Source organism: Plectrocnemia conspersa, unplaced genomic scaffold (genome assembly GCF_051122295.1).
Source record: "Plectrocnemia conspersa isolate PC_06_02 unplaced genomic scaffold, ASM5112229v1 ptg000012l, whole genome shotgun sequence".
NCBI lineage: Eukaryota > Metazoa > Arthropoda > Insecta > Trichoptera > Polycentropodidae > Plectrocnemia > Plectrocnemia conspersa.
Genome location: NW_028277176.1, coordinates 6,639,883 through 6,651,649, shown reverse-complemented (window position 1 = coordinate 6,651,649; position 11,767 = coordinate 6,639,883). Strand labels below are relative to the sequence as shown.

Here is an 11,767-nt window from a genome sequence, read left to right as displayed (position 1 = left end):
ATAACTAATGTATACTTTTATATAATATAATATATACATTAGATTACTTTTATTCATAATATAATATATGCTACATAACATTTAATAGTTTATTATTTTTTTTGTGAACAGATATTTGTGACGTCTATATTCAATATCAGAGCTTCATTGCTCTATGTATATGCAGAAATGTTGAGTAGTCTTTTAAATTTTTTTTCACAACATAAAATATGATAGGTGCATTAAAGTTAGTCTCATTTTCAGACATATACATAGTTTAACATTAAATTCCAATATATTCAAGTATAATATTTAAATAAAAATCATTTTTAAAACCTTTTTTTAATTAAATTTAATATATACATATGACGTAATGTCTATCAAAAATAAATATTTAGTGACATACAATATTTTTTTGCATTTCACTCAAAGTTAAGTAAACGAAATATATCTGATATTGATTCTAGAGTTCACATGATAAAAAGTTGTTTTATTAAATCAAAATTTTGAACATTTACTCGGATTGGTACATGTAATTTTATTTATTTATTCATTTTCATTTTTACATGTGCAGTAAGAGTATACATTTATATACATATAGTATATCGATTTACATACATTTATACATTGATAGTGTGAAATATTATTTTTAATGTGCCCATATTTGATTTTGTTTATATATTTTGTATTCAACAGTCATATTTTTTATTTCACTTCATGTGTTTTTATTACTGAATAAAATTATATAAAATTTAAGGTAAATTGGTCAGCGGCTGGAATGTATTTATGTGTTACTATGAAGTGAATGTCAGGTTATTGATGGATTTCATGTTGAGTTCTATAAAAATACATTTGGTTAATCGTTTATATGCCTTCTCCGATTTTGTTGTCAAATGTCACCGTACGTCTTGAGTGGGACACCGTGGAACAGGCCGTTGGTCAGAGCCAAGTTCTTTGCTGGGTTGGCACCAGAGCCTCTGGGGGCGAAGTGCTGCGTGCGCGTCAAGACGGAGTTCGCCTCGTCCATCGGACAGTTGATCCTTGTGCTTGCAGAGGTATTCTGACTGAACCTGAAATTATAATAATGATGTTAAAAACCAGCTGGCATTGCATTACTTATTATTTTAGGTGAATTAGATACACCATAAGTACTAATAAGGTTCAGATTACAACATAGTAATTATTAAAATTATCAAACCAGTTCCTCATTCTGAACAGGTCAACATACAATGCCAGCGTATTAAGAAGCTGGATATCTACTGTCATAGGTGAGTTGTTGAGGATGTCCTTGCCGAAGAGTAATTTACAGAAATACTTGACAATGTATAATTTTATACATGAACATAGCGAATCATAATCTAAAGCTTCTAATAAAATGATGCTGGGATAGAGGAAAGAATAATTACTAAACTCCTTCAAAGGTATCTCAGAAATATTTGCAGGATTTTCTCAATCATGAAGTGTATTTGATTTCGCAGGTGTTCCTGAGATATGTATATCCTGTTTTAAGTTCCTGAATTCCCGAAGAGGGGCAGATGGGAGCATTTTCAATGAAAAAGAAATCTAAAAAACAGTTTCGAATCTATCCCGAAAATATTTTAGCTGAAAGTAAAAAATGTTTAAGGTGAATGCAACTCATTCTCAGAAGTAAGGTAATTTCAGTGATTCTCTTTCACGATTTTTTCCACGAAATTGAATCTGTTGCTGTGTGTCTGACTTAGTCGAGAAGAACTCATACCACTTCTAAGCTTTTAGGCCCACTCGTACATTTGCTGAGTGGCAAACATGCATCATTATACTGAACTTTCATTTGTCGATTAATTTTAATGGGTTTCATCCCTTCACTACTCAAAAAATGAATAATAGAGCAAATGAGGCATCAGGAACGTCATATTGAAACGATTTTGACACAATTGTCTCAAATAGATTAACGTAATTGGCAACTGCGAAATATGTATAATACACTTGTGACAATTTTTTATTTTTCTGGCTATGCTTATTTACAAATATCGCTATTTGGTATAATATAGATTAACATTTGTACGAGCCTTAACGTAAAATTCAAAGCTTCAAGATTTAAGCTTCGATACTAATATAAAACATTAAAACTGCTTGATAATCTAAGGACGTGTTATTTTAAATCGTGTTATTTAAAACAAATGTCACTTTTAGAATGTTATTCACTCTTTCGCTTTCTACTGTTTCGCATGTGAAAGTTCTAGCAAGATAAAAACAATTTAGAATTATTTAAGATTAACCATCAGGCAAAAATATTTTCTAATCATTTCAAAATTATTTTTAAAATACTAATTATAAATAATAACTATAGTGAATGTGTATTACGAAGTTATATTTTCACTGGCGTTTCAGTGAAATAATATCGGAATACATTTTTACCAGAAGATATACATATATTTATACTAGCGAAAATAAAAAAAAAATAATAACTGATAAGCACTACTGAAATTATATGCTGCTTTAAGCTGTTGTTAAAACTGAATTGACAGTTGCAGAATGATCATTTGCTGTTTAAACCCAAACCCAACCATAATAATAATTAAATATGTAACGAATTAATATTTATACCATACTTATATTTGCTTAGGTAAAGTTAAAAAAAACGTTTTTCAACTCTCAATTTGAGTTTCAATGAAAGTAGCCCGACATTTCACTTGTTAAGGCCATAATGTTCTGAACGTGTTTTATAAAAATACAGTTTCATTAATTATAAATCAATTGTTTGATACATCTTCCCTGGCCTAGTTAGTGAAATTATATTTTTACTGGTGAAAATACAATTTCACTGTAACATATTTACAAAACATACTTATAACAATTATATCATATTGTTTTATTATTTTTCTTATAAAAAAGGGCCAAAAGCTTAAGAAACTAGTAAGTGTATATACATAAATTTTAACACTAACCATTTCTTATGATTCGATGATGGTCCGGCGATCCAGAACACGAGTATCTAGACGTGAGTACTTCTCGCCTTGTCAGCGTCTCGGGTCCGACTTCCACACAAGGACAGCATGAGAAAAACTGCTTGAACCCTCGTCTGAACCTGAAAATGTTGTCATAATAAATATTAATAAAGCAGGTAGGTGCCGGAACAATGAACGCTTTGTGCTCAGGTGCCTGCGTGTTTATTATTCAGAGGCGTGCCAATTCATCTCCTTGTATTACAAATTCAATGTTTTGACAAAAACAAATTGCTCTACTCGAGTTAAGGACACTATAGAAATAGTTAAGTAGTACAGATTACTCGGTGGGTGCAATCATACAATAGCGGCTTAAAAATTAAGGACAATTTATGACGTGCGACTTGAAAGTGCCATAAAAACAGCGGTTTCTTTCCTTCCTGTAAATTGACGGTAGTGTTACATATTTTTCGAAGCTAAGTAGCCGACAAGTGGTATCGCGAAGCGGATATGCAACGCAAATGCACATCAGCGCAATGCTTTGTCATTCGGTTTTTGAGTATCGAACCAATTAAAACACATAAAAGCACAATGTTCAGTATAATGATGCATGTCTGTCACTTCAATTTTACTAATTTTATTTTTAATCAAACTTTCGACTAGGACCTCATTGTCTATTGTAGCAGTTAAATGTATCGTGATCGTGAAGAAAAATCCGAAAGCTCTCCGGCTTCCTAGAAAGATCCTAGAAGATCGAACTAAAGATGAAACTTAGGTTCATTAGCACCAGACAAAAAACAAAGAGAGCGAGCATAGTACGTTTTTAATTACAATATGAACATTTATTGTACCCGCCAGATTTATCTACAAGTAATTTCACATTTATGAGCAAATGGCGGGCCGGATCCGGCCCGCGAAGCATTGTAAAATTAAAATAATTAAAAAAAAATATATTTATGTATTATATAATAAAAAAAGGTTTTCCGATCGTGTCTTGCCATAATATTACATACGTCAAAAAAGAGTGGCAGCAAGCAAGACAGCGTTTATAAATTAAATTACTAATTAGAAGCGGTCCGTGAGTTTCGCCGCCAAATCAACAAACATGTGTTTCGTCGTTAAAAATATAACTGTTTATATTATTAAATGCAACATTTTTGTCACATCTGCAGTTTTTTTTCTTTGTTTATCAGTTGTTAATACGTATTAAAACTTTGATTACCTGAGAGAAATAATTGCTTTTTGTATATTTTTATTAAATTAATGTGTTGTGTGTATTTCGTGTTGTAACGTCACATTAAAAAAGAATATATACAAAATATTATATAATACACCTAAAATATATAAGAGAATAAAAGTCAATATGGAGAGACGTGTTTTAAACGAAGAATGGAAAACAAAATTTTTTTTTTACTTATTTAAGTTTTAACCCTTTGGTAGTTAGTTAATTTATACACATGGGAGTGAGTTTTACGTATTTTCCATAATTATTTATTATTATTTTATATTGCATTTATAAAAAAATCATAAAAAATGTTTTATTGTTTTAATTTATTTTACTACTTTTTAGTACTATCATGGTTTAATAATTTATTTTCAAACATTTCTATTAATTTATTTTATATATTTTTAATATATTATTCGGTTCAGAGGCCTTAATATTTTTTTATGAAATTGAAATAAATTATTAGTTGTTATGTTATTTATTTCGTACTCTCGAATTTATTAGTATTATTTTCTATAAAAATCATTTTCATTGAATTAACTTTAAAAAATTTAATATAAATAACATATTTTTTAATTATTATTTTTTCAGTTATATATGTAAATATATAATTATTTGGGGTACTTCAAAACAGTGAAAGATCGATCGCCGTACATGTACGGCGATACCGCTTAAAGGGTTAAGGCGATAGTATTGCAGTGTTAAAAGATTAAAGTATTGAAATACATTTCGATTCCAATCATAATGCATATAACGACAAAATTCATTTACCCGGATGACTAAGGAACAAAAAGATACTACAAAAACAAGTTATGCCATTACCCATTAATCGCAAAGAAGAATAAACCATTTTCTGATAGTGACTAAAGAAACGGATGATTGCAGCCGCTGATTTTTTATGTAGCAAAGCAATTACAAAATATAAGTTTATCTCCACGGATAATAAATAACACGTATTAATGATGATGAAGTAACTGTTATCGATATTACAATCTTTAACATGGTATTCAATTGCTCTCAATGAAAGTACTGAGCATAAGAAAACAGATTAATTATTGTTTATAAGAGCATGTACCCCTGATTTTAACATAATCGAATAACTTTTTATCAATGGAATCAATGAAGAACCAGAGAACTGAAAATTATATATTTTAACAAGTAAATAATTGCTTATTCAAATATAAATTATCTTGAAAAAACTCGTGAGTGACAACTCATGGAAAATAAAGGACGAGATTAGTGAGAAATGCAGTCATAAGGAACTAATTACATCAGCAAGTGCTGAACAAATCACATATTATATTTTCAAATTAGATCAAGGGTTCTGAATCGTTTATTAATTAATTTTCTTCGTGATCTTGATTCCGAATATTCAGATATATTTTACCACAGCCAAATTCGTTTTTTAAATTTGAGAAGAGTTCTTCGTGGGATATGGGAATTAAAAAGGGATGTAATTATATTTTTAGAAATGAAATATATCAGATTTTTCCGAACTTGGACCATAATTGGTTTTGTTATTTTGCCTTTACCCAGGACATTATCACTTATTTAAATTTCCTTAACGAGGCGTTACAGTTAAAAATAAATATTAATATAGTTTATTAATGAACGTTAGGGTTATTTTATAAATTTCAATTAAAAATAAATTTATTTAAACAACTATTATCAACAAAAAAAAGATATCATTACCAGAGTAAGTAAAGAATTTTATGATTTTTCTAAATAAAAAATCAGTTGTCAATTGTTCATCAATCATTTGATAGCTTTGGTAATTTGAAAAATAATTCTCAAAAAATGTTCGTTATTTTTATATTCACGTAGAAACATTTTCAATAGTAAATTATAAGGAAAACTCGTTAAGAACGTGTATTAGTGTTGAACATTTAAAAGCAGTGTTAAGAATTTTAACAACAAAATTTACCACAGACATCCAAAAATTTATGAGTGTTGTTAAAAAAGTTTACTTTAACATTTAACCATTACATTTTGTGTAAAAGCTGTATGTTTTGAGAAAATATTGTGTTTTAATTTTCATTCGCCTCGATACATTTAGTTAAATGTAAGATTCATGTGTTGATAAAAATTAAACTTTCTTTAAGATTCTTCTTAGTTAAAAAAAATGTTTTTATTATAAGTCCAATGTAAGTGTGCATATGTGAATATACATATTTTTATTACATTTATTACATTACAAACTTTAATACAAGTTTTAACAAGTTGTACGTGTCAAAAAATATTATGTTTCATAAGAATTGGGTAATTCTGAATTGTTGAACAACTTTGTTGTTCAAATCTATTATTTAGTTGTTGAACAACTATTAAATATCTATTATTTGGCTTTTATGTTTAGCTGCTCTATGTATATATATATAATATGAATATGTAAAGAAAATTTGTTTTTAAATCTAGACGTCATATACATATAATATATTATATAATTGAATAGTACTAGTAACATAGTTGTCAAGTTTAGTACAATGCTACATCAAAACATGGCAAAAGTAACTTCAAGCAATATTACGAAACTATTATTATATATTTGTATAGTTGAATTATTGCACAATGCAACTTGAACGTGTTTAATTAACAGCCATCAAAACTTTGAAGTGCGAGTTTCTAGACGTCTGACATATATAACTTTAAGTGATATTAAAATATAGTTAAACACAATTAATACATATTAAAAGCGTTAGACTTAGTCCTTAGTATTATTTTTAGTATTTTTTTACACATAAAAAATTAAATTAATTTAATTATATAATTGGTTTTCACCAAAATATTACGGTGTTGTCCGTAATTTGCAGGGCGCGTTTATTTTTTTATACACATTTTTATAAATTCACTCACTAGTGTTTTGAATATTCAGATGAATTCTTGGTTTCCAGATTGATAAGATAGTAGGTCTGAAGTTTTATTTTTATTTTTTCGTAAATCACATAAAGATTTTCCTCACCCCATGTGTGAAATTATTGATTATTAGCATACACAGTGAGGTGGATATGTGCCTCATCAGAAAAAAGATTTTCTTTGAAAAATCAGCATCAACTTCTTGCTGCTCTAACACCCAATCTGCGTAAATTATTTATCTCTGAGCTTCAGTTCTTATGTTATCTGAATTTTATATGGGTGTAAGTGCAAATTCAGTTGCAGAATGTGCCAAAGAGAACCACAAGAAAAGCCCAAAAGTTGCGAATACCGACGAATCGACAATACCGGGTCTTTGGCAACACTTTCACTTACAGCAGCAATATTGATGATGCACAAGCATTATCCTATTTCCAACGCATCCAGTATTTAAATTTTTTTTCACTACGTTGCGAATTGTTCGCTCATTAGAATGATGAAATTGATCATAATCTCGTAAATACACAGTTCGTACAGAATTATTATTTCTGGATTGTATTGTTGCAAACTAACATTTGACACTTTGAACTCGCGCTGATTTACAGTACTACTGACCATCGAGTCAGGGGTCTTTATTTCGTAAATACGAAAATTAATTGTCCGTGGGTGCGTCCATAGGCTGCAGGCGTTTCTGTAATGCTTTTAGTATGTCAAGTTGGAGCGCTCTTGAAGTTTAGATACATTGAACTTCGAAATGGATGACGATGTAGATACCGGCAGTGTAAGAGAAGATCTTTAATAATAAGTCTTCAGACGAAGTGTCTGAAGGGAAGTGATTCTTATCCGCCCTTTTTTAGTATAACAATCAATTACAGAAGGGTAGTGAGTTATTTTAAAATAAATTGCCGCTAGCCAATAAAAAAATATGGACTGCCTTTTAGAGGATGAATCCGAATGTATGGGTTAAATCTTCTTAGGCGATGGAGTTGTAAATATTTTCTGATTTTTAGAGTGTACCTTATGACTTAAGCTGTTAAAAAGTCTCCCACGGTTGTGTCGCATTTTAACAAAGAAACATATTTTTTATAAAACAGTTAAAAAGCTTTATTATGACTTGACAGCGCAAGTTAATCCATTTAATTGTTAATACAATTGATGAACCAAACATAACGTTAGCAGACAAAACATTGTAATGTAATTAGCAAATTAATAAAATATTTTATTATTTCACTCGCGACTGACTTCATGCGTTTTAATAGTACAATTCTACTGCGAGAATTAAATGAACGCCTCTTTAGGTAATATTATTTAAGGTTATTGTTGTATCGTAACATTAAAATAGAGTTTTATTTATATATAATAGTTTGCTTTTGGTTTTTCAAAGTACTATAATGACAATAATTATTAGATTATGTTCTATATATTGTAGTGGCTCGCACTAATTGCGATTTGCGCCATTGCGCCCTAGGCGATTCATCAACAACGGGGGGTTTGCATAAACAAATTAATTTACCCATCATTCTCATTGACCGGTGTTGCCAGCGTCAAAAGCCAAAAAGCGGTACCAACCTAACGATATTTTAAATTACCCCTTTTGATGCGGAATAAATAACGAATAATACTTTATCGCGTGGATTGGTGCACATTTATGCGCCTCATTAAACTTTGATTTGTGCATACGTTACAAAAGATATATCATTCTGATAATGGAGTGCAGCGTTCGATTCGAGCGGCGTTCAAATGACAAATCGCCCGCAATCGCCATTTATCACCTTTGTTTGCCGTTTGAATTCACTGCGAACAGACATTTAATCGAATGGCCGAGCTTGTGTCGCATAGCACGACAACACGTAAACAACATATATTTAACCACCATATTATAACAACATATAATACAAAATAATTATTAATATTAAGAAATATAATAATATTGCAGATATGTATGATTTGCAGTTAGCAGTAAATCATAATTAATTGATTTTCTGTAAATTACTAGTAAGTTATTAGGGTCAAAGTCTATCATTAAAATTACTTATTTTTTGAAAACATACTACAACATAAAATGTGCAGTATCTGGATCGGCTAAATATAAATTAAAACATCTTATAAATTAATATAAGTCACAATTGCTCTTCAAGTCGTCTCGAAGATCGAGTTCGACTCTTGGATATTAAATGTGACTGCTTGTCTGCTTGTGATTATTCAATGTGACTGCTTGTGATTATTCAATGAATACGATACTAGTATATTACGAGTATATGTATTTATATGACATATGGTGTTTCAATTACAAGAAAACTATTTTTAACGACGATAGAACTTTACATATTTTCATCCACCTTAAAATCGGGATCAATAAAATTAGAATTATATACATTCACATATATTTATCTGTAGGTATATAAATATATGTATATATTTTTTTTAATGTCTGTACCAATTTTTATGCGGTTTTCTCCTTTGTATTGTATTTGTCACAGATAAAATTTACAACTACAGGTTGTTAATTAAAAATATTAAATTCATTACGCATAAAAAAATCAGATAACAGATTTTCAGAAGAAACTTTAAGTTGAGCATTAATCAAAGAATGTGCGTGTCTTTGTCATTGTCCTTTTGGGTAGAATGAAATAAAGCGTTGCTCTTTTATCTTGTCTGTAAAGTTATCTACGTCTTTTTTCCAATGCGAATCACAGATATTGAGCTGTCGTCTTAGAGAAAAAGTGAATTTTTATTCCATGTTTTGTCAAACGTGTCAAATGACAAATAGCTCACGAAAAGGTCAATATTTGCTATCACTCTTATTGAAAATTGGCTATGTTAAGCCTTACGATATTCGTTCATACTATGTATTGTTAAAGAAAATGTTTATTTTCTTGTTTCGATTTTTTTCCTAATAATAATACTGTTTTTATATCAATAAAACCTAACGCTTCAAGCCTCGTTTTTTTATTATTATTTTAATGATTTTGAAACAGTAACATTAATGTTATTATTGGATATCGTTTGCTATTAAAAAACAAAATTATATGAAAATTAAAACTCACTATTTAATAATTAATAGTGCTGGGTTGCAAACATCTGCGCCATTAGTTGCAATTTAAAAGTCACCATAATGTCCACTTGAACAACGAAAAAATTGATCTCCCTCGATTCGAAAGTTGGACCACACAGTGTTTCTACTTTAAATTGTATGTGTTTTTTAAAGGGTAATTTTAAATATAATATGTAATAATGTATCTGCTTAATTTACTGTTTTACCTACATTTTTTCATCTCGAGAAATGAAAATCATCGAGAAGTTAGAATGCCTATCCACATATCATACAACGGAAGAGAGATCTCCTCACCACAAAATAAAAGCGTCAACAATTGGAAATATTGCATGAACCACTTAATTTGTCAATCCGCCCTGAGATGTTAAACACCCATTATCACCGCCAAAAATGTTAGTGACACGGGTAGGCACAGATACTCAGAAGATATTTATATCAAGGCTGATCGACACGAGAGACATCAGCGTATCGTCTAGACAGAATTACGAAAATACGACACCACGGTGATAATTCCAGCTACTCCATCAGTACGCCGACAAATAAAACTTGACCCACCACCGAAGACTCTCTAACTTCTAAGTGTTGTAATTGTACCTAATAAATAAACTGTTATTCTCTTTTACGGCGTCTATTTGGCTGCAAAGTCACACCCTTTCGACCTATAAACTCGACGATGACCCCGACATAAACAAACACCGAAAATACAGGTCGAAATAATATGTCAATGAAATAATCAATGAAAGCTTAATTTGTTAGTAAAATATTGATGTATAATAGTAAAAAAATAATACATATTATTAAAATCATATAAATATTTGAAGATGCTGTAACTAAAATATTAATATTTACACAATACCAATACAGAATTTGCGGCAAGAATTTTGAAAATAACGATATTTCCATCCTCAAATATACCATAAATAAAGGCGGTTTGGTACCTTTGGTATTACCATTTTCGAAAACCAGTAAAATGTGGATGACAAGTGCATGGTTGCCAAATCTCAACATTTTTTTTTTGTAAGAAAAATTAAAACCTACTGCAAAATGTTACACGTATTGAGAAGGGTGCAGAGAAAAATCATCTCTTCCATCTCGACTAGCGTATAAAAGCGCATACATAGCGCATATCATCCACAGTCAGGACACATGAAGTTCATCTGAACTTGCACTAAGCAGAGCTATGCCAAAGCATCGATCGAGTCTTAAAAGACCGATAAAGCAGCCGCTTCCCCCTGCGCGTCAATCATGGTCCAGCTCTAAAGTTAAAAATACAGAGTTAAATTCAATCTTTAGATATAACCAGAGGCTAAAAAACATCACTAATTTATAAAAATTATATATAATTAAAAAATTGTTGCACATTTATTAATACTCCAAACGAATTCAATATAAATTTGAGTTTTTTTCTAAAAATGTCACTAGTATGAATTGTCATTTTAGGCTCCCATTCGATTTAGATTATCTAAAATAATACAAAACGTGCCGCATTGTTTACTGCGTACCATTATTGGTTGTGTGCTATTTAGTCTTGATTAGGTTTGATCAATAATTCTCCCCGGTTTCAACATATACAATCGATATGTAATTATTTTGTCATTACGCTAGCCGAGTAGCCCTTTAGCCCGTTTACCCTTTCGTTCAATAGCGGATAATTAACAAGAAAGCGTAATGGTTAGTTAAAATATTTCCCCCGAGCGTAATAATTCGGAAGGGCTAACGGCGAAGATTTGTCCTAAA

At 30.1% G+C, this 11,767-nt stretch overlaps 1 protein-coding gene across 1 annotated transcript in view; it reads right to left on the bottom strand.

Moving 5' to 3' along the window:
* Positions 1-88: 88 nt before the first annotated feature.
* LOC148228061 (tachykinin-like peptides receptor 99D) overlaps positions 89-11,767 on the bottom strand; it is a 267,821-nt gene continuing 256,142 nt past the window's right edge. Inside the window, exons 9-10 of the mRNA XM_088200999.1 lie at positions 2,907-3,046; positions 89-1,049 (exon numbers count right to left, since the gene is read on the bottom strand). Coding sequence (XP_088057125.1) covers positions 982-1,049; positions 2,907-3,046 — 208 coding nt within the window. The 3' untranslated portion in view covers positions 89-981. The remainder of the gene's footprint in view (positions 1,050-2,906; positions 3,047-11,767) is intronic.